The sequence below is a fragment of the Plectropomus leopardus genome, chromosome 24, assembly GCF_026936395.1.
Source record: "Plectropomus leopardus strain MGB_pleo_1.0 chromosome 24, ASM2693639v1, whole genome shotgun sequence".
In the NCBI taxonomy this organism is placed as follows: Eukaryota; Metazoa; Chordata; class Actinopteri; order Perciformes; family Serranidae; genus Plectropomus; species Plectropomus leopardus.
In genome coordinates this window covers 8,258,000-8,278,944 of record NC_142199.1, presented here as the reverse complement: position 1 = coordinate 8,278,944, position 20,945 = coordinate 8,258,000, and the positions used below count along the sequence as shown (strand labels likewise).

General features: G+C 38.8%; 3 protein-coding genes across 4 annotated transcripts; 1 reads left to right on the top strand and 2 right to left on the bottom strand.

The window, feature by feature from the left end:
* Positions 1-1,680: 1,680 nt before the first annotated feature.
* LOC121962733 (cyclin-Y-like protein 1) lies at positions 1,681-8,665 on the bottom strand. 2 transcript variants are annotated; one of them, XM_042513016.2, is made up of 10 exons: positions 7,764-8,665; positions 7,022-7,096; positions 6,885-6,919; positions 5,462-5,565; positions 5,074-5,109; positions 3,873-3,924; positions 3,663-3,782; positions 3,405-3,571; positions 2,497-2,659; positions 1,681-2,389 (listed from the first exon to the last, which is right to left on the bottom strand). In XM_042513016.2, exons 1-10 carry the CDS (start codon positions 7,921-7,923, stop codon positions 2,273-2,275), a joined length of 1,029 nt encoding a protein of 342 aa, XP_042368950.1. In that variant the 5' UTR covers positions 7,924-8,665; the 3' UTR covers positions 1,681-2,272. The 2 variants fall into 2 exon arrangements, with proteins under 2 accessions (XP_042368950.1, XP_042368951.1); XM_042513017.2 differs by having other exon boundaries at positions 5,462-5,562.
* Positions 8,666-9,954: 1,289 nt separating this feature from the next.
* mettl21a (methyltransferase 21A, HSPA lysine) lies at positions 9,955-11,257 on the top strand. Its single transcript, XM_042513029.2, has 3 exons — positions 9,955-10,187; positions 10,260-10,371; positions 10,768-11,257. The coding sequence occupies exons 1-3, from the start codon at positions 10,041-10,043 to the stop codon at positions 11,163-11,165; spliced, it is 657 nt and encodes a 218-aa protein (XP_042368963.1). The 5' UTR covers positions 9,955-10,040; the 3' UTR covers positions 11,166-11,257.
* Positions 11,258-11,259: 2 nt separating this feature from the next.
* On the bottom strand, positions 11,260-20,007 carry LOC121962741 (cyclic AMP-responsive element-binding protein 1-like). The gene is made up of 8 exons (XM_042513027.2): positions 19,834-20,007; positions 18,220-18,313; positions 17,601-17,747; positions 17,327-17,427; positions 16,978-17,117; positions 15,616-15,798; positions 15,371-15,524; positions 11,260-13,355 (listed from the first exon to the last, which is right to left on the bottom strand). The coding sequence occupies exons 2-8, from the start codon at positions 18,304-18,306 to the stop codon at positions 13,211-13,213; spliced, it is 957 nt and encodes a 318-aa protein (XP_042368961.1). The 5' UTR covers positions 18,307-18,313; positions 19,834-20,007; the 3' UTR covers positions 11,260-13,210.
* Between the last annotated feature and the right edge of the window lie 938 nt (positions 20,008-20,945).

The window sequence follows — 20,945 nt, the reverse complement described above, 5'->3', positions numbered from 1 at the left end:
GCAAGAAGGCTTGATTGTGGCCTGATTGTGTGGTTTCGAGTATTGTGTCATGTGAGTATTAAGAAAACAGAGACTCTTGTGGCGATGGGGTCTCTGGGGAAAATCAATAACCTAGTGCCTCCTTAAGGCCAGCAGCAAGACTGAAATCATCTTTACATTTAATAGCTATCCACTTACCATTCATCTTGCGCAGAATTTCCATTGAAGAAGTCGTTGTGTGCAAAAGATCTCTCCAGCAGAAACAGCTGTAATAGTTACAAAGTGAATTCATACATTTAGAATGAGCTTTACAAGATACTTAAAGGGTTATTTTGTTGCTGTTTTTTTCAACCAGGACCCTTTTCTCCCATGGTTTTGTTTCTAGATGACCTACGGAGACAACACATTTTAAAATTATTCCAATATTGAGTGAGAGGGTTGCAGACATTAGTGGCAAAACAGGCTGCAATGTAACCACTTGGGCAATGGTGCAATTCACATCCACTTTAAGTGTTTGCTTTTGCTACTGCCTGGCTCAGATTGTTATTGTGTTTGACAACATTATGGAAAGGATAATGACTGAAATTGACCTATTTGTTTCAGTGTAAGATCATTTTTATTTGATAAAAACAGCCCCGAAATCACCATCACCAAACCTACCAGTCTCCATTAGAAATTAACAGTAATTTTAGTGTGTATAGACCCAGAATGTTTTTATATCTAACTGGGTGAATTAAGGATTTATTTCAACCCAACCAGAGTAAGTGATTGTTGGAACAATAGAAAGACAAACCAAGATTTTTGGTGAGTTTTATGTTAACTTTGAATCATATGTGTTTTTTTTTTTTTTAATTTTATATATATTTTTAGGGGATTTTTCCCAGTAATGACAGGACAGCTGTAGATTGACAGGAAAAGTGGGAGAGAGAGGGGGAATTTCATGCAGCAAAGGGCACAAAGCCAGAATTGAACCCGGGCCGCTGCCAAGTCCTCAGCATATAGGGCGCACACTCTACCAAGTAAGCTAGAAGTTACCCCAAATTATGTGTATTTTTTGATGATAAAATTACGTTTTTTTGTTTTTTTTAATGTAGTCTGGCGGGATTGGCGACATTGATTTCTACTTAAACAAAAAGGATGTAACTCCAAAATAAGAAGGTCTGTTCCTGTAAGGATCCTTTCCATGATGTTGTCAGACACTTAAACAATCTGAGCCTGTCAGTGGAAAAAAATAAGCACTTTAAGTGAAGTAAACTGACATTACGTAATTGCCGAGATCACATTGCAACCTATTTTGCTGCTACTGGGTTAAGCCCTCCACCTCAATACTAGACCGATTTAAAAAATTATAGCCTCTATTTGTCACTTCAACAAACAAAACGCAAAAATATGGGAAAATAGTCTCCAGGTTAAAAAATACCAAAGTTAGCCTTTAAACAATGTGATGTAGTATACATTATAGTACACATTTGCAGTCTTGATCTCTCCATTCCTGAATCAACCTGATATAACATTGCTTTTTAATAAGTCATATTTTTAAGTAATGTAGTTTCTCTTAAAGCAGTGCTGCCCTGCATAGGTCAATCTGCAATCCAATATCATAGTAAATCTACAATTTATTTTGTTGCAGCCTTCGTGGTTGTTTTGTCACTCTGTATCAGAAACTTCATAGCACCTGGAAACACAAACCACTACTACACGTTGTCCCACCTAAGCAGCCTCAACTTTCAACAGCGACTGAAATTTATTTGAATTAAATAAAGTCTCGTACATTTCACAACTATAGGGGCCTACATAGTAAGCAAAACAAAGTCTACTCTTTGTCCGTGTGCAGAACTACACCACAGGGTAGTTCAAGACAGTCTGTCATTATGTGATTAAGGGTGAGGGGTACGGCTGGTGGAGAGAGATGAGACTCCTCAAAAAATCGGCTGATGTGGAAAAAAGATGAGGTCTTCAGTTTGTTTGACTCCGGGAAGCATTTTCGTGCTGATTCCTTCCAAAGTTACACATCCATGATTTGAAAAAATGTGAGTCTGCAAAATACTTATCCAAATTATCATGCTTTGAAGGCAGCTTGCTGAAGTTCTTTGTAATGAACACATAGAGACTGGATTCATTATACTTTAGAGATATTGTATGGTAAACTTCTGCTCTTTTGTTCCTCCCTTAAGTCAACATTTAACACTTTGTGATGGAATTTTTCAGTGACTGATATTATCTACTTTGGAAATGTCTCTTGCTGTCTCACTTTTTGAATCCTGTAGCTTCCTGCCCCGCCTCTGTCGCAGACTTAAGACAGCACAGCCTGGGAGTTCTTGATGCCAACCAGGTTGTCTACACTGACAGACCTCCTCATAGCCGATTTACTCAGGTCCTTGTACTTGTCCTCACACAGCCTGGAGATGGCCTAGAGACAAAATCACAAGCACAAAACTGTTACTACCTCACCGACAAAACAAGGAGAGATGCTACAATTTCATCTACAGGGTCAATGCAGCCTTGAACTCAACTCACCTCCAGTTTTTGGGCCCGCTTGTTGCTCAGTGGCTCCAGAGGGAAACTGAGGTTGTTGTCATCAGCCAGTGAGCGCAGGTCAAAGTAATACTTGGCATAGACGCTGGCTGGAACATTGATGTTGAACTGGAGCAGCTCCAGAAAGTGACGCTCCATCTCATTCCTGCAGAGCATGGAATAAAGCAGACAAGCGGTCAGAGAATTCAACATTTATAAAACTACAATTATGCCTCTTTAAAGCAGTCAAGTTGTGTTTCACATCCATGTCTGTCCCGACTCATATGTAGACAGGACACAAGACAATGCTTCAAATATGGTTGTTGCTACATAGAAGCTGCAAATTCTAAGACATGGATACTTCACACACATCTTCAACCCTACAGCACCGATGATCTATACAATCAGCAAAGTTTTAAGGTGGACACCTAAGATTAATGTCACCAATTCTCCCCTTCTGTCCCCGAGTTATGACGTTGAGTAATGTCCCGAAAAGTGCTTTTTCAGATCATTATGATGTCACAGTGAAGCTGACCATTGACCTTTTTGATTTCCAGTGTCATCACTTTATCTTATAGGGCATTTGCATGACAATGTGTCATAATAAGTACATGAATTTTTGAGTTATGGCCAAGAATGTGTTTTGTGAGGTCACAGTGACACTCATACACCATAACTGAATCAGTTTATCCTTGACTCAAGGTGGACGTTTGCGCAAAGTTTGAGGAAATTCACAGATATACACTGACCCACATACAACCTGAAAATACAATGCCTGCAGCCATGGCTGTTTCTGGAGCAGGGGCATAAAAACAAATCCATCTGATCAGACTAAGTTATAACATTAGGCAGCAAGAGGTCACAGACTTGGCTTTTAAACAGTAATTTCATGGATGAAAAGTAACACTCACATGTCCTCCACTGTGATATCTTTGAGGATCTGGCAGTAGTCAACGTTCCACACAGCCTGGTCGTCCCAGACCTTAGAGGCCAGCAGGATGGCACCGAGAACAATCCGCTTCCAGTTACAAGGACAAATGTCCATCTCGGCATATGTCAACAGCCTTTCCAGGTAAACCTAACAGCGCACACAACCATCCCGGCACGTGGGATAAACAGACACATAATAATGACTTAGAAAAGAAAGTATGATTTTTTTTTTGACTTACCAGAGTGACGATTGCGCACTCGGCAGTAAGCTGCGCAGAGCTGAAGAGTGTTCGAATGAAGCGGTAGATGAGTTTGTGTTCAGGGTCGATCACAGAGTAGTCATCTGGAACCTTTTCTCGCTGTTGGGCAGACGGTCAACATCAATGCCCGGCAGGCACGGAGCCAACAACAAACATCGCTTTTTCACGCAATGAAACATCACTACTCACCGACAGAGGGTGCTTCTTCTCATCGAATATATCCAGTGAGCGGTTTGAATCTCTGCAGAAGCAGGACATCAACAAGACATTATTTGGTCCATATTTTATCATTTTTCTCGCATTGTACAAAATAACCACCACTTTTCCTCAGGGGTTTAATAGTGTTTTGGTTCTCTCACTTCAGCCTGAAACTATGTGGAATTTCAACTCTATGATCAAAAACAATAAACTAGACATCTGATCCAAACATCCACTGATATGCAAACTGTTTATAATAACCATCATTAATAAATCTGCTGTTATTCTACTGTAAAAAAATAAATAAACAAATAAATAATAACATAATAATTGTTATGTTGATAAGTAATGCTATAATTACTGCTGCACACATTAAAACATGTTTTATTTCTACAATAAGTATTTAATAATTGGTTTGAAAACTGTTTTAAAATGTTATTTGGATGGCTATTATAAAGTTGCAACTAATAATTATAATACTTTGTTAAATACTTAATAAATACTGCGTCGTGTATCTACAGTCATTGCCACTTAATAACGGCCACACAAAAAAATGGTTACAGATGCACTACATAGTGTTCATTAATTATTTAAAAAGGTATGATCATTGATCATTAGTTACTTTATAAAAGCCATCTAAATGTTTAGCTTTTAAAGCAATTATGAAACATTAAAAAAAAAACTTAATTAGAAAAAAAATGTTATAATGTGCACAACAATAAACTACTAAAAATGATAAATTACAGCATTATTTATAATGAGTATAAATTCTTTATTATCATTTCATAGTTTGTTAACAGTAAAATAACTTATGAGCTTAATTAATTACCAATTTGTGATTAATTAATGATGGTAATTATAAAAAAGTTACCAGATTTATATCCTGGTAACTTTTTTTCAGTTACAAAATGTGACATTATTTGGTCTCTTTAAGCTGTACCAATGACCAAATTGATCTATCTATCAATCTATCAGTCTATCTATCTATCATCTATCTATCCATCTTATCAAAATTTACAAACTAGAAATAGTTTAAAAAACGCAGCAGCAAAGCAGTAGTTTGTACATTTGAAATAAAGGTCCTTTTTAAAATGAAATCTATCCATCTATCTGATGGAGTTTTATGAACCCAAATCGTATAACAGCACCTGTAAAAGGTGAAATCTACAACAATATTTCAAACTTTTCCTACCTGTTTTTTATGTGATAGTATATGGCCAATGCGACGCTGGAACAAAGAGAAACCAAAATAGACAAACAGTGAACCACTGCAACTGTGATTTCATTCTTGGTCATGTCTTCCTTCATCTGCAGTTTTGCAGGCTGGTATTTAGATCATGTCTGCAGATTTTTTTTTTTAATCGCAAATTTGGTTTTGCACCTCTATGTAAAACCATAGGACAGTGCTAACCTTAGCTTGTAGCAGATTAGTTTAAATGAAAATATTTAAAGCAGAGAAGAAAAAAATGTCTTAACTTTTCCCTTGTCACATGACCACGAGCCGCTGAAGAAAAAACAGCACACCCATACACCAAAACTACTCCTGTGAAGATATTTAGAGTCAGAGGTAAGCTGCTCACCATTTGATCGTGCTCTTGAGGTTGGGCTGGCTGACTGTGCTGTCATCGATGAATATTGTTGAGCAGGAACTGTACTTTTTTGTCAGGAGCCCTGGGGACATCTGCTGAAGAGGAGACAATGGTGTTTACAACAAAAGAGTGGCACAAAAGTTTAAGAAACATGCACACGCATGGTTGGATACCAATTTAAATCATCAAGGTTTTAAAGCACAAATCCCAATGTAAAGGAATTATTCAAAATGATCATTTATATCAATTACTTACCACATGTTACTTTATATTTGGCAAGAACACTGTTGCATGCCTCTAAGATGAAGAATTCAAAAAAGCATACATTCTTGTTGAATTGAAGAAAAAATTTAACAGCAAAAGGATATCAAAATATCCATTTACTAACTCTCAAATTCATCTCGAATTTCTGCCTTTTTTGGGACACTCACAGTCATGTGACTTGGGATGTCAACAATTAAGCCTAATCTGTCTTTAGCTTTAATCGAATATTTTTGACTGGTTATGTATGTCGGTCCACAGGGTTTTCCACATGCTCATGTTCTATGTGAAACATCTGTAGCCGTGTATTAATTGAATTTTTTGGAGCTGGACCGTAATAGGAGCGCTATTAACTCATTGAGTGCCATTGACGTATATATACGTCAAAGTGTGTTTTCGGTGGCTGGCACAAGGGGGCGCTCTCACGCTCCCTGTGTGTAATTTTGGGGCTGCTGGGATTCGTAGTTGTAGTACAAAAGACAAAACATGAAGTGGAGTAGCCGGGATCAGAGAGCAGAGCGATCTGTACAGAGGTGATCCGAAACTACAGCAACGAAGCTACATCAATTCAATACCCCCCCCCGCTCTACTTACTTTGCATATTTACACATTTGCAATACAATTTTCAGATGTCTTTTATGTCATTGAAGGCAAAATTATAACATTCAAATCACTGTTTTGCTTGACAGACTTTCACAAAAATGCATTTTTCTCAGCTCTCTAGAAAAAAAAAGTGGTCTTTTTGATGAAACTAGCCTCTATTCAACTTCAGATAAATCAAGAATAGTACAAGGTGCAAACAAACGTTTTGTTCCACGACGAAAAAGAGAGTTTCTTCTTTCATTTGAGCTATTCGGTGTTTTCAGAGTCTTTGTACAAAATATTCTGTGGGTCTTGAAAGATGACTCAAAATGGCCAGAAAAGCTGGCACAAGCCACTTTCCATTATATATTAGTGCTGGCACTCAATGTATTTTGACTTTGCTGTCCTTAATATGATTGTTGCTGCCATAAACTGTATAAAAAACAGAGGTTTGAATGTGCTGCAGAAAATGTCTGGCCTATCAACATTTCCTGTTTTGAAAATCCGGCCAAATGGAATTTTTAATTGAACAGACCTGCTTTAAAGGACTCTCTGTAATGCTGTCACTTACATGATTCATGTAGTTGCTTTTTCTCTTTTCACGCACTGAAATAAGGAGAGAAAAAGACAGTGAGTTTAGGAGATTCGAAGAAAGGCAAAAAAATAAATAAAATAAAATGATCACATCCTAAAAAGGGGAACACTGACCGTCCGTCTGCGACTTGTTGAGGAAGAGGGTGCTGGCTCGGGGGTGGTCCGATGGGTTGGCCTCTTGGGCCAGTTCTGTAATATGCAAGGTAAAGTTTAAATGCAGTACACTAACATGGGTTTACACCACGATTTTGGTAAATTTTTAGGACGATAGGACATTTCTTGGATTTGAGGACATTTCTAGGACTTTTGGACATTTGTAATACGTGATAGTTGTATTTGTCTGCTTGCATTTATTATTGTAACAATGTTTATGCTGCCCTCTTTGCCAGGTCACTCTTGGAAAAAAGATTTAAATCTCAATGAGTCTTTCACCTGGTTCAACAAAGGATTTCTATATTTCTTTGATTTTTAGGATTTTAGTATGTTTCTAGGACTTTGGGACATTTCTAGGATTTTAATTTAAGGACATTTCTAGGACTTCAGGACATTTCTATGATTTTTGGACATCAGGGGCTTTGCTAGGACCTCTGTCAGGAGGCGCAGGGATCCTCGACTGGCACTTTTTTTGCTAAATAAGATCTGTTTTGTACCTATTTTATGCACTCGGGCACCTTCCATACACTTAGAGCACATAAGCAATTCCCATTGTGAATCACTTCATTTTTGTTGTGAATTAGAAAATGACTTGGGGGGGGCACTATATTGGGGGCCAGATTTGTCCTGAGTGCTTACAGTTGATTATCACTGGTCTACACAGATTCATCATTAAAAAAACAATCAAATAATCATCACCCACCATCAGGGAGCTCCCTGTCGCTGATGTGCTGCAGGTAGGTCCCAGTGTCTTCGCTCACATCCTCGGTGGTGGTGATGGGACACTCCTCCAGCTCCACTTCTCTCCTGTGGATCTTGGGACTCTCTCCAGGAGAGATGCAGCAGGACACCGAACCTCCCATGGTTTACCTACAACAGTCCTGCTACTGGTTCCCATACAACTCAGGAGGGCTCGCCTGCCAATCTAAGTGACAACACTGGGCCACAGGGGGTCTGCAAAGTTTAATCTAAATTTTCTAATAAATATAAATAAATATGACACTGGGATCTTCTTTCAAATAAAACCTAAATTTAAACCTTTAAAAATGTTGAGTATAGTATTTGAGGGCCCTGCTTAGCCTGTGTGTTTGGCTGCAAAGTGAGAAACCTTACTTCAGAGGAGAAAGGGATCTATGTCCTGACAGCCAACTGGGTGTCTGCGGTATGTGCGGGACATATTCAGGGCGTGTGCGCAGCATAGCACCGGTGCCCTTTAATAATAATTACATGCGTGGACTGAATACTTTTGTAAGGTTAATGACTAATGTCAAGTCATTTTACGGAATAGACGCTAACGATACAAAGTCAGCTCCTCTAGCTTCCTCCATGGCTAGCCGGCTAACGCTAGCTTCCGCACCTCAATCCATTCCTGGCTCCTCAGCAGCATGGATCAATCCATTTTCACTGCGGTCTCTGTCTCAACTGGACGCTTTTCAGCGGGTCTAACGTACAAATTCTCCGACTGGAAACAACTAAAGAGACAACTAAGAAGGCGGAAAGGTGGCGAGTGTAGGAATTTTTAAAAGATAGCCAACGTTAGCTTTCATCTCGTCGCATTTGGAGGATACACGTCTGGGACGTTAAATCCACCGAAGCAGTGAAGTTCAGGGGTAACGTCCGGTTACTGATTTTTCAAAGTAAAAGCCGGCATCGTGTGTGACGTTATGGAAGAGACCGTAATAAAATGTAAATGTTAAGTAACACTCCATATCTACATCAATAAAACATTTTTATATCCATTAAGAATTGTTTAAAAATTAATAACTTTACAGAATACAATGTTATTATTGCTATTATTTTTACTTGTATTGGTGGTCTCTGGTGCTATCTATCTATCTATCTATCTATCTATCTATCTATCTATCTATCTATTTATGACCAAGAAATAACAGGAAATTAATAAAAAGTTAGAAGAAAATTAAAAAGAAAGTGCTAAAAATATTTTTAACATAACATAATTTTAAATACATGACTAAGAGAATAATACATATAGTTTTCTGGATATTTCCCCCTGTTTTTGATCATATATGGTCATATTCCCCAGATAATTTTCAGATAATATCCTACAATCTTTTCCTATTTTTTGTTATTTATTTTTTGCAGTTTATGGGGCATTTCTTGTTGCTCATTATATTTTTTTTTTCCTCTTGTGATATTGAAAGAAATCAAATTATGTTAAGTTTCTGACATTTGCTCATGAAAGGCGTCTGAATGCAACACAAGAAAACGAATGTCAATCCAAATGTTAAAGGGTTAAACAATGGACAAATCTGTATTTTTTGTTTGTTCGTCTAATGTTTGTTGTAGCCTATATACTGTATATTCTGTCTGTATTATGGCTCACGTATCCTAGGACTAGGGATGAAAATCAGCTTTGGGCTATATCTCAGTATTTCATATATCACAAATTATTGAAATTTTTGTCTATAATATGTAGTTGCTGTCCAATAAAAATTAAAAAAAAAAAAAAAAACTCTTTGAGAGTTAAGAGCTTTTATTTTGAATGCAGGCACGCAGACAGAACGGAAACAGTATTGCTGCTGTGTAGTGTTCGCTTTACAGCAGGCCCCGCCCCCTCCTTTATGTACCAAACTCAGCCGTTGAGAAAACCTTGCGGACACGCCCATCATGAAATCGCGTGTTCTCATTGGTCAAATTTAGTCAAACTGTTATATGATTGGCTGAAATTGCTCACTAATGTGTCGAGATTGGGCTGACAACGTTGATTAGTCCTTTATACTAAAATGTTTGATAAAATAACATATACGTAGTTCCGAAATTATATGGTAAGAAATGTTTTCATTTTTTTCAAGGAAATGTAAACGATGGAATGAATTAAAAGGAGATACTTACCTCCAGAAGATGGCAGTAACTAATCAGTGGGTCAGCCAGCGAAGAAGAAGAATCGCAGTGCGCATGCGTATTCGGTAAACTATCGTCACACACTGTAGTCACTGTAGTTCCTATTGATTTTTTCAGCATGGCTCTTGTTCCCTATGTAGAAAATGCATTACCTGCGCTTTCCAAACTCCACAATTCAACAGCGCAGTTTCGATTTGCCAACCACGACCTCCGTCTGGCTCAGGACTGGAAGCAGCTCGGGGTAGCAGCAGTGGTGTGGGATGCAGTAAGTGACCCATTACTAGCAACGTTACTATTACTCGTCTGTTCATGTAATTACATGCATGTTGTTTTCCAGGCTGTTGTCATGTGTATGTACCTGGAGATGGGGAAGGTGGCGTTAAAGGGGAAGAGGGCCGTTGAACTGGGAGCGGGCACTGGGCTGGTGGGTATTGTGGCAGCCCTACTGGGTGAGTTCAAACTCCAATTATAAGACGTTTGATGAAACATGCATAAATATGAATACTATTTAAGTAAGTAACAGGAATAGTATCTGAATTTTAACAAGCTTGGTCAAATTCATATCAGAAAATTCAGTTTTTTTTATATGAATTTGTGAAAATTGAAAAAAAAAAAACGCATACACATTTGTCTTTTGAAATTGCAAATCAAAATGGTAATATTTGAATTTAAGGCTGAATTCATAAAATATACATTTTCAACAGAAAATATCTCAATGCTCTGAATTCATTGGTGTTTAAATATCAATAAGAAGTATTAAGTGGCTTTTAAAACTCAAATACTTTTATTTGTGCCAATACTATACTGGCCTTTATCACTGAGTATCACATTCTTCACCTTTCTAGGTGCTAAAGTGACCATCACTGACAGAGAGCCTGCCCTGGACTTCCTCTCCACCAACGTGAAGGCCAACCTGCCCTCAGACTCTCTGGGATCAGCGGTTGTGTCTGAGCTGACATGGGGCGAGGGCCTTGAACGTTACCCAGCTGGGAGTTTTGATCTGGTACTGGGAGCAGACATAGTTTACCTGGAGGACACGTTTGTGCCGCTCCTGCAGACTCTGGAGCACCTGTGTTCGGACACTACTGTGGTGTTACTGGCCTGTAAGATCCGCTACAAGCGAGATACAAACTTTTTGAGCATGCTGAAGCAGCGTTTCACAGTTGAAGAGGTTTACTACGAGAAACAAAGAGACATTCATGTATATAAATCGTGGAAACTGCCACCACGTGATGATCTGTAACAACTGTTTACTTTCACTGGCTGCCTTCTTTTTTTGTCATAATTCGCTGTTTTTTTGCATAAGAATCAAATAAAATGTTTAATATCATCAAAGATTACCAGAAACACATTTATTAACAGCTGCCAAAAATGTAATATTTGAATAGCTCTAACATAATGCACTGTATTATACAAGTTGGTGCTGACATTTAGAAATTGTGAATACAAAATTAATGAAAAGCAACATAAAAAAAGCATACTATGTCATAACTATACATAATACCTAAAGTAACAACAACATGGCATTCCATTAACATGAAAATATCAGTTTTGTTCACGGTGAAGTCTTTTTGACTTGGTTGCACTCTGTAATGCTTCTGCAGGGTGCAATCGAGTTGGTGAAATTTGACGCAACAGATATGTCGAATCAAATGGATGATGACGCCTTGATAATTAATAAGCAACGAAACACTCGTGAACACGGTGGTTATTTACTAGTTAGCGGTGTTACCTGCAAGTTAAATCTTAGAGGCACCTTGCAACTTTTGGATTTGTCTGTTTAGGTGCGTGAAATTTTCCTGTGAAATATGGTTGGATTGTGTAAGCGAGAAAAGTGCGCATGCCACTTTGTAATCCCATGAAGCAAATTTGAATTTCTCTTCAATTATACAATAACCATAATTCCATTGATGGGCCATACATCGACAAAAAATTGTGTCGAATTACAGAGACAAAGTATTCAGAGTTTCCCACAAACTCATTTATTTTTGTCGGCCCGCCACAATTAAAAACATCTCATTCTGCTGCGTCTAAAAGTTTGCATTCACTCGCATCAACCTGATCAACTCTGAACGCACCACCAGATCAATTATCCACCTTCCGAGTCACAAACTACTGCTGAAGAATAAAAGAACTCATGGAGAGCTCCGCCTGCGCTGCATTCACAGACCCACAAAAACCTAAGAATTTAGAGAGGGGACAGAATGATGCTGATGAAGTTTTCAGTCATTAGCTACCGCGACAAACACACTCTAATTCTGTGGGAAACACTGAGTATTTCTTTCAATAGAAAAACAAATAAGGCTCATTATTTTTGTTTTTAAATATAAAAATAATCCAGGAATTTAAAAAATGGATTAAAAAAACCATGATGCAAAACAATTAATTTTTCAATACATAATTACATACATATATACTGGTGCATGAGCTGCATCTCATTTGTAATTCATCCTGCTTTTCCAAACGTTTTTGTGAACACTGATAGAAACCAAAAACAATGAGCCTTTAGCAATATGACCGGGAACATGCATGAGAGAGAGAGATTTTGACTCTTCGCCATGTATCTTAAAGCTGCATAAACCATGAAAACAATTGTACAACCCAACGTGATTTAGCTTTTTTGTTCATGTCATATCAAGGCAAAATAAAGTAAAAAAAAAAAAAAAGTCAATGGCATTATGCAAGCAGATAATCCAATACATAATAAAACAAAACAGCTAAAAGATAAAATGTCCATGACAGCCCATCTACAGTTCAAAGCATTAGTAAGTAACAGATGTTAATGCAAGAGTTACGATTACAAACGTTGCACACAAAGTAATCTCTCCAAATGATCCAAGTGTCTTGGGGAGATTAAACTGTTGTAAAAAGTTCCGTTCGTGTTGTTGATGGTAATCGAGCAGTTCCCCGTTGCTGGTGATGTCGCCCAGTTTGTCCAGGCACCAGTGACTGGAATGCTTCCCTTTGGTGGCGTCAAAAAAAAGAACAGCCTCACCATCTGCTCTCACTTCACCACGAGACCCTGTGCAGCTCCTCCACATCCGTTCTGAATCACCTTTTATGGGAAACTGATGGGAACTGATTTCAAATCGCTGAAGTGGCAGGGGGTGTGTTTTTTCTATTCCACGTGAGTCACTTTACAGATTTATTTCAGCAGTTTTTTTAAAAAGAAAGCAAAAGAGTAGAAAAGGGAGAAGTGGCATCCAGATGCATGGCTCTGTGCTGAGTCTCTGTACATGGGGACAGACAGGCACCTGACGAGCCCCTGGCAGGCAATTGGTGACGTTTCTACTCAGATTTGTGGCAGTACAAGTCTTTGAGGGCTTTGAGTTCCTCGATGAGGGTTTTGTTCTGGTTCTCCAGCACGGCCACACGGTTCTCCAAACACTTGACGTACTCCTTTTTCTTCCTGCGGCACTCACGGGCTGCCTCCCTGTGTGACAGTATGACCATGTGTGAGAATCTGGCTGTGAATAAGGCATCTTAGTACACTGTAGCCCTGTCCTAATATCTGCACCACGCCCTGAGGTCTTCCTCAAGGTGCAACTTGTGTGGTGTTTAGGAAATGTGCAGCTGTAAGTGTTCAAGGGCTGAAGCGATTTAAGAGCAGGACTGGGACAGGTACATACATGTCGCTTACCTACGCTACTTCAGTTTGGACCAAGGAGACAAAATATGGCACTGGCCAAAATCAAACTGCTCGCAGTACTGCTGCTAAAATTAGTCAGAAATCACCACCAGACGATTATCTGGAGAATTAGGAACCACAGCAGAAGTCTGGCCTCTAAACCGGATCCAAAACTGATGCTGATGCCCGACCAACAGGTAAATTAACTGTATAATAATATCGGAATAATATATATTACTTTGAGGATATATAGAACTTCATTTTACATTTCACTTGTAAAATTAAACAGGCGATGTGTGTCTCTAATACTAGCTGTTATGTGACACAATCGTTTTTACTCCTACTAGAGCAATTTTACTGTTAAAGAGGCCCTATTATGCTCATTTTCTGGATCAAATTTGTATTTTGGGGGTCTACTAGAATAGGTTCACATGCTTTAATGTTCAAAAAACACATCATGTGTCTCATGCTACCCTTTGCTGCAGCACCTCTATCTGAAACAGTCTGTCTGACCTTATGTCCCGCCTCCAGAGAGGCCCAGTCTGCTCTGATTGGTCAGCTGGCTGTTCGTACTGTTTTAGTTACAGAAGTAAACAGTGAAATTCAAACGAGCTGTTTCAGGCAGCTTAGGAGCAAAGCCAAACGGAGAGAGCTCCCTTTGGCTTGGACTTTATTTCTTAGGAGACCTTTTACAAAAATGATACACAAAACAATAAAGACAATCGAAAAACCCCAAAAGCATAATAGGTCCCCTTTGACATAATTCATACTGTAACTGATTTTTGGCTAGAATAAATGGTGATATAACCTAAACCGGTGTAGGTCCTCAGGTACAACTGCCCTGCCTGTTGTAGATGTGTTCCTGCTCCAACGCACCTAATTCAAATGATCAGCTCGTTATCAAGCTCTGCTGAAGTCTGATAACAAGTCATTCATTTCAATCACATCTACAATCTTTCTCGACTGCTTAGTTTGAAACATCACGACATCAGCAGAGTGTGGTCTGATGCACACCTGCAGAGGAGGTGCAATGAGGCGCTGGAGGGCTGATATGAACGTCCCTGGAGAGCAAAACTAGAGAACTGGGACATTACTGGTATTCTTGGTTATAGCAACACTACTGCATCAACAAAAAGTACACACCAGTTGCCCTTAAGGACTGTTTGGTACATTTTACATGCTTTCATTCTTTTTTTTTCTTTTTTTTTTTTATAATTTTGCTGCTTCATCAAAAAGCTGTAATCTTTTTTCTTTTAAGTCTACTTTGCATGTAGTATATTGAAAATAATTATTTTTTCCCCATCTAAAAACATAGTGGCATCATGGGGAAAAAAAGACATTTAAAAATTCTGAAAATTAATGCATTTTTGATATTTGAAATTAGGACTCATGTTGGTTAAAAATAATAAACTCAGTGAAAGTAGAAAATCATATTTATGAATAATATTTTTTATAGCCTGGTTTTGAAAAGCACATTTTGTGTGCAGAGCATGTGAGTATTTGACACTGCACAAAAAAATATTTATAAACAGTATACAATATATCCCAGACTATAATAATAAAAGAAAATCTACTTAGCATGTAGTATATTATACACATTTTTTTTTCTTTTTTCCATCTAAAAACATAGTGGCATCATGACAATAACCTGACATTTAAAGGGTAAAAAATTCAAAAAAATTATGAATATTTGATATTTATGATTAGGAGTTATGTTTATAAGCTTGATTGTGAAAAGAGAATTTTCAGCACAGAGCGATACGCGTGTGTGTAATATTAAAGCAGGCCCTCACGGTTAGTCACCCTCATAATACACGTACCTGTTTTTCATAAGTCGGACCTCCCTTTTGCGTGTGACCTCCTCAGTGCCTCCTCCTGTCCCCAAAGCAGGCGAGGTCGCCATGACCACCCCAGGAGTGATGGCGCTGGTGGGAGCTGTGCGGATCTGATAGGCCTGGACATCACCGGAGGCAGCTGACATACAAAGACAAAGACACACAGTAAAGACAAATTCCCATGATCCACTCTGATGGACTTTTTCCTTGATGTGGGATTACTTCCCCACCTTGCACAACCACTTGGTTGCTGGGCACGAGGATCTGCTGCCCGTCGCTTGTCTGGGCGTACTGCAGGATGGTGGCACCAGGCTGGGCTGCAGCAGCGTTGGCCATGGTCAGTGTCTGCAGGCCCTGAACTCCATCTGTGCCGTTATTGGCCAGCTGGATGGCCCCACCCTGGGTGATGGCAACTGCAGAGGAACATTGTCGTGTGTTAGTCTTAACTGAGTCTAAGTGATAAACACCAAATCCAGCCCACAGGACATGGAAATCAATTTGTTTCATGCAGGAAAAGTGCATGCATGCATGTAGGGGAAACACATGCACAATTATCTCGCCATCTCTACTTCAAGCAGCCAAATTTGAGTCACTCTGTCTGCGACTGAAAAGGCAGGGTTGATTAGGAGAGACCAGGAGCAACTCTAACAATTTTTTGCTTTGATGTCATTACTCAAAAAGTTCTTGACATTTTCTATGTAGGTAACTTGTATCAGGTTTCTACTTTTTAATACATCATTTGATTTTATATTAAGAGTCATAATATTTAGTGAAAGATTAGATCTCAAATGTTACATCCGCCCCGACATGCAGGAGTGATTGTAACAGCATATGAGGTATAGGAAGCATTAAAAAACATAAAGAAAAAAAACCAATTCGACATTTACAGCTTTAAAAAAAGAAAGAAAAAAGTGTCTAAAGATCTTCTCGTGTCAGTGAACAAGCTAAATATCCTCCAGCGGGTGCGAAATAAAGCCACACACTTCACCACCTCTGCTGGAAAAAATCCCAGGAGAAACACTGAATCCATCCATCCAATAACAGTTTCCTTTACTGAACATGTGTCGCATTACTGATTACATACTTTTTTATAGTATACAGCTCACACTGTGAACAGCAGCAATGCCTATCTCATTTTTGTCTCATTTTGTTATACTGACTTAAAGTGGAAAATCCCTCTGTGCAGTGTAGCATCACTCTCATGTTTCCCATCAACATGAGCTTTCATATGTGTCTGAGACAAACTTTGTTGCATGTCAGACAGTTTCTGATTCCAGGTAAAACAAAAAAAATAACAGCTGTTATTTCTAGTCTGCCGATAAGAAAATAATTAATAAGATTTGCTTCATTTACAAGCCACAAAAACAAGAGTGGCTCTATTGGAATCTGCTAGCCACAGCAGCAGATGGACAAAACAGTTAATTTCCAACCCTGTACACACGTGATTATCAAGACTTTGTTTCCAGCTGCCTCTAAATTCAGTTTGCCTCAGTACAGACACACATTTATTGCACATAGCAAAAAAAGAAACAATCCTGCATGTTTCAACACCAAACAGCAGCTTCTGTATGACAGTATCACAAAGTACTCACTGTACTGGCCACTGCTGGTCTGATAGATGGGAGTGGGCATGGTGACTGTGGTGATGGCAGGGGCCGAGTCATCCTCTGACTTCTCCTCCTCAATTCGAGGCACTGCGGGAGCATCTGATGATAAATCATTCAGAATCTTCCTGTAGAGGAGAACAATCACAAAGAAATCTCAGTATACTTACCCCCCATTTTAAAAAACAACCTGTCATAAATAAACCAGCATTCAAACTAACACAAGTCATGCAGATAAAAAGGCAATCACAATGATACATTTATGGGACAAATGTTTGTACTGGACTGAAGAGCTCTTCATCAACGACATGCAAATGTGGTGAAGTGTCATACAAACCTATAAGAAGGTCTTCTGGACAGGATCTCTCTCCTCTTTTGACAATCTGTCACACTGTCTACAGACTCCTGAGAGTCCTCGCTCTCAGCAACAGTTGAAATCTGCAAAAATTATTATAATCTAATTTAAACGGCTGATGCAACAAAGAAAAAAACTGAATTAAATACCATAACGTCAATTAAAAGGAATTGTTTTGTTACAAATAAATATTAATGATGGTTATAAACACTGTATTAAAGCAATAACAAATACAAGATTTTTTTTCTCCTCTCACCTGTACAGTTTGGACTTGTGGGGACTGAATGACGGAGGGCTGAGCAGCTTGGATCACACCGTGCACTTGGACTGTCTGACCATTGGGTAACTGCACTAAGGTGACTGTGGGACTACTGGATGTCACCTGGCCGGCTGCTATGGACGCCTGCAAACATGACAACCCACAATCATACACTTGTTGTATTTATCTAGCTCTATATCAAAAAACTGCCTCTGTTTTTGACCCTTGCCTCGAATAAGGAGAAACTCCCCTAACAACGTCTTCTGCCCATGTATTCACTAATCTTCTTTCCAGACAGTGATTGTGTACCTTATATTGTAACCAGGGTCCCAAATTAACACTTGCCACTCAAAAAATGTCAGTAAATTTAGTCTTTGGCGGGATTATGAAGACCACCTGCTACTCTAGGTGGTAGAAAAAGATGAACTTCATATACGTGCTGGAGAAAGCTGCAGTTTCCTGTCAGTAATCTCAAATCATCTGCTAGATTTGCAGTGCTGTGACGAATTGTGCCTGTGCGTAATACGCCAGGCATCAAACAGGGTGTCAGCCAACACGCCAAGATTGTTTTGGACCGTGAATGTGACATGTACATCTTGAGTGATGATAAAATTACCTGGCCCAGAGTGATCTGCTGCACCTCAGACTCCGAGACAGCCGTTTCACCACTTTGCTGTGTGTCTGCAGCAGCCTCCATTATCATTTAGAATCTGCAAAAACACAATGAAACAGTGTGTTAGAATTTGCATCATCATGATTAAAACAGGAATGTGCAGCACAAACAGTGAGAAAGCCTATAATTAACAGGAGAGGTTTTTTTTAAATTGTAAAACCAAACATAGACAAGTAATCACGTAAAAGGTACAGAACTGATTAAAAAAACGGTCTACAAATAGTAAAACTGACACCAAAATAAAAGTACATGAGAAAATAAAAAAGTAAATTTAAAAAAAAGAAACAACAAAAAACAAAAATTTATAAAGTAAAGATAAACAGGGGCACAGATATACAAACTACAATACTATAAAGGTACGCTCAGAGGAGTCAAGGAAGAAAGTTGCATAATTTTCCAAAAGCTTTACACTGTTATGTTATTAATTAAGCTGAATTACTTGTGGATAGTTTTCAGTTCCAGGAGAAAAGATGCAAACTTAGGAGGTGATTTGTTTGTGAATTTAAAATTTAACGTTAAGAATAACAACATTCATTTGATATTCAAGAGCATTATTATGTGGATTATCATAAAGACGGATGATATCTATAAGGTTGACGACAGACTAAATTGGAGGCTTCAAATAAGTGAGGATCCAGATCTGTCCAAAATCTTAACGCACAGCAAACACTCGGGAGGTAGTGCTTGTTGATGTTGTAAAGGAGGGTGTGGCGTAGCTTAACATGCTAGTACACAATTGCTTTGCAGTACATCGTAAACGGGTGTCCGTGCAGAAACAGGATGGCTTTCTGATCACTTTAATCACATAAAAGCATGCAGCACTTGTGATATACAACACTCAACATAAAATATCATGCACCATTTTAACAAGGCTTGCATGTCCCCATAACCGCCAAATGCTAAAGCTAGCTTCTTCGCTAGCTAAGGAGCACAACTTACAGTTAGCATGTAGCTACCAGCATGAGCTTCATTGATTCTGTTAGCATGCTAACAAGCTAGCTCAAAGGAATGCACTATATGCTAGCACATTTAGCAGCCGTTGATTTCACATTTTTAAGGCTTTATTGCAACTTATTTTCTATGTTGACAGTTTGTGTCCCAGTGTGGTGCTTTGCTGTAAGGGTTAAAAATATAAGAATGCATTGACTAGCTAATAATATTAGTTGCTAGCTTCCAGACTGTATGGAGGGAAATGTCTGCATGCATTGTATACCAGTTATGTTTGCAACTAGGGCACCCCACTTTCACTAACGCTTTAGTTCAACTTTTAAGTTTAATGCTGTTAACATGAATTAACCTTCCATGTCAAATTGCTTCTGCAACTTATTTCTAGATCGTTTAAGAAAAGAATTAGCATTCAAGCCCACTCCCATATTAATACCTATGTCTCAGTTGTGTTGCGAGCCAGCGAGCCTTGCAGAGACTGACTCATTTTGAGAGCCTCTGCAACACCGCCGCCATGATCTCTTTGTTGGCTTTGTGCGGATATTAGGCGCAAATAACTTCTCTGGGCAGCCATCTATCTGTTTAGCAAACATCGGATGCGTATCCTCTTACCAACACAGACTCGCTTCGTCACTCCCGGGTCTACGGAGCTCCACTTTTATTCAGACCGACACGTAAGAGACCGCGTCAGGCTACACCTCCGTCGCGTCACCGAGAACAACAACACGGAGAGGAGGACGAGGGAGACGACGACAGCGAAAATCAGCCTTATCGACAGGACCCGAGTGCGCACGGAGAAGGCCGGAAAGTCGCGAAGGTTTCCGAAGTAACGATGGAAAACCGCGGAGAGAGCCGAGGAAAGCTTGATTTCATCGGACTTATCTGAGCATGCGCCAAGTTGTATAACCGTAAATCTATTTTAAAAAAAGGGACCGTTTTATCTATCTATCTATCTATCTATCTATCTATCTATCTATCTATCTATCTATCTATCTATCGACATGATATCAGAACACATTTACCTTATCATTTATTAGGGACTGTTCCTTACATTTTAGAGGAGGGGATGGCTGGGGTGTGACTTCTTTTTTTGAAATTTAATTATTATTTATTCTTTTTTTGTCTGTCTGTCATGCCTTATTGATCTTGTTTATATTTTCTGGATGTTTAACTGATTTTAATTGACTTTTTTTCCCGCTGTGAAGCGTTTTTTTTCCCCTTACTTTTTACATTTTACATTACAACTTACATAACAAACACTTTTTTGGGATACAACCGATTATCAAAATGGCTCCAAACTGATACAGTTAGATCAAATATGTATTTTAACATCTGATTTAACCTAAAAGTTAGGCACATATTTCTTATACAACAGTTATTTCTGACCAAGCAGTTTGATTGGATGTATATACAGTATAACATCGCAGGGACTTTTAACTCTGCATGTATCACTCTGCTTCACAGCTGTTCCAAATTGTTAATTAGGCCTACATTAACATCAGAGCCCTTTAAGAGATTTCTGTTTATTTATGTTTATTCTAGTACACTAATTAACATTAGTGTAGACTGTAGTGTAACCATGACGCGCCTAGTTTGCCATAAAAACCCAACAGAAGAAGAAAAAGAAAAAGTAGTGCAATCATCACGGGAGAAGACTACTCGCAAATAAGACAAAGATCGTCTGAGTAAGCAAGAGGGATCACTCTGTAGTCTTTCACTGGCTT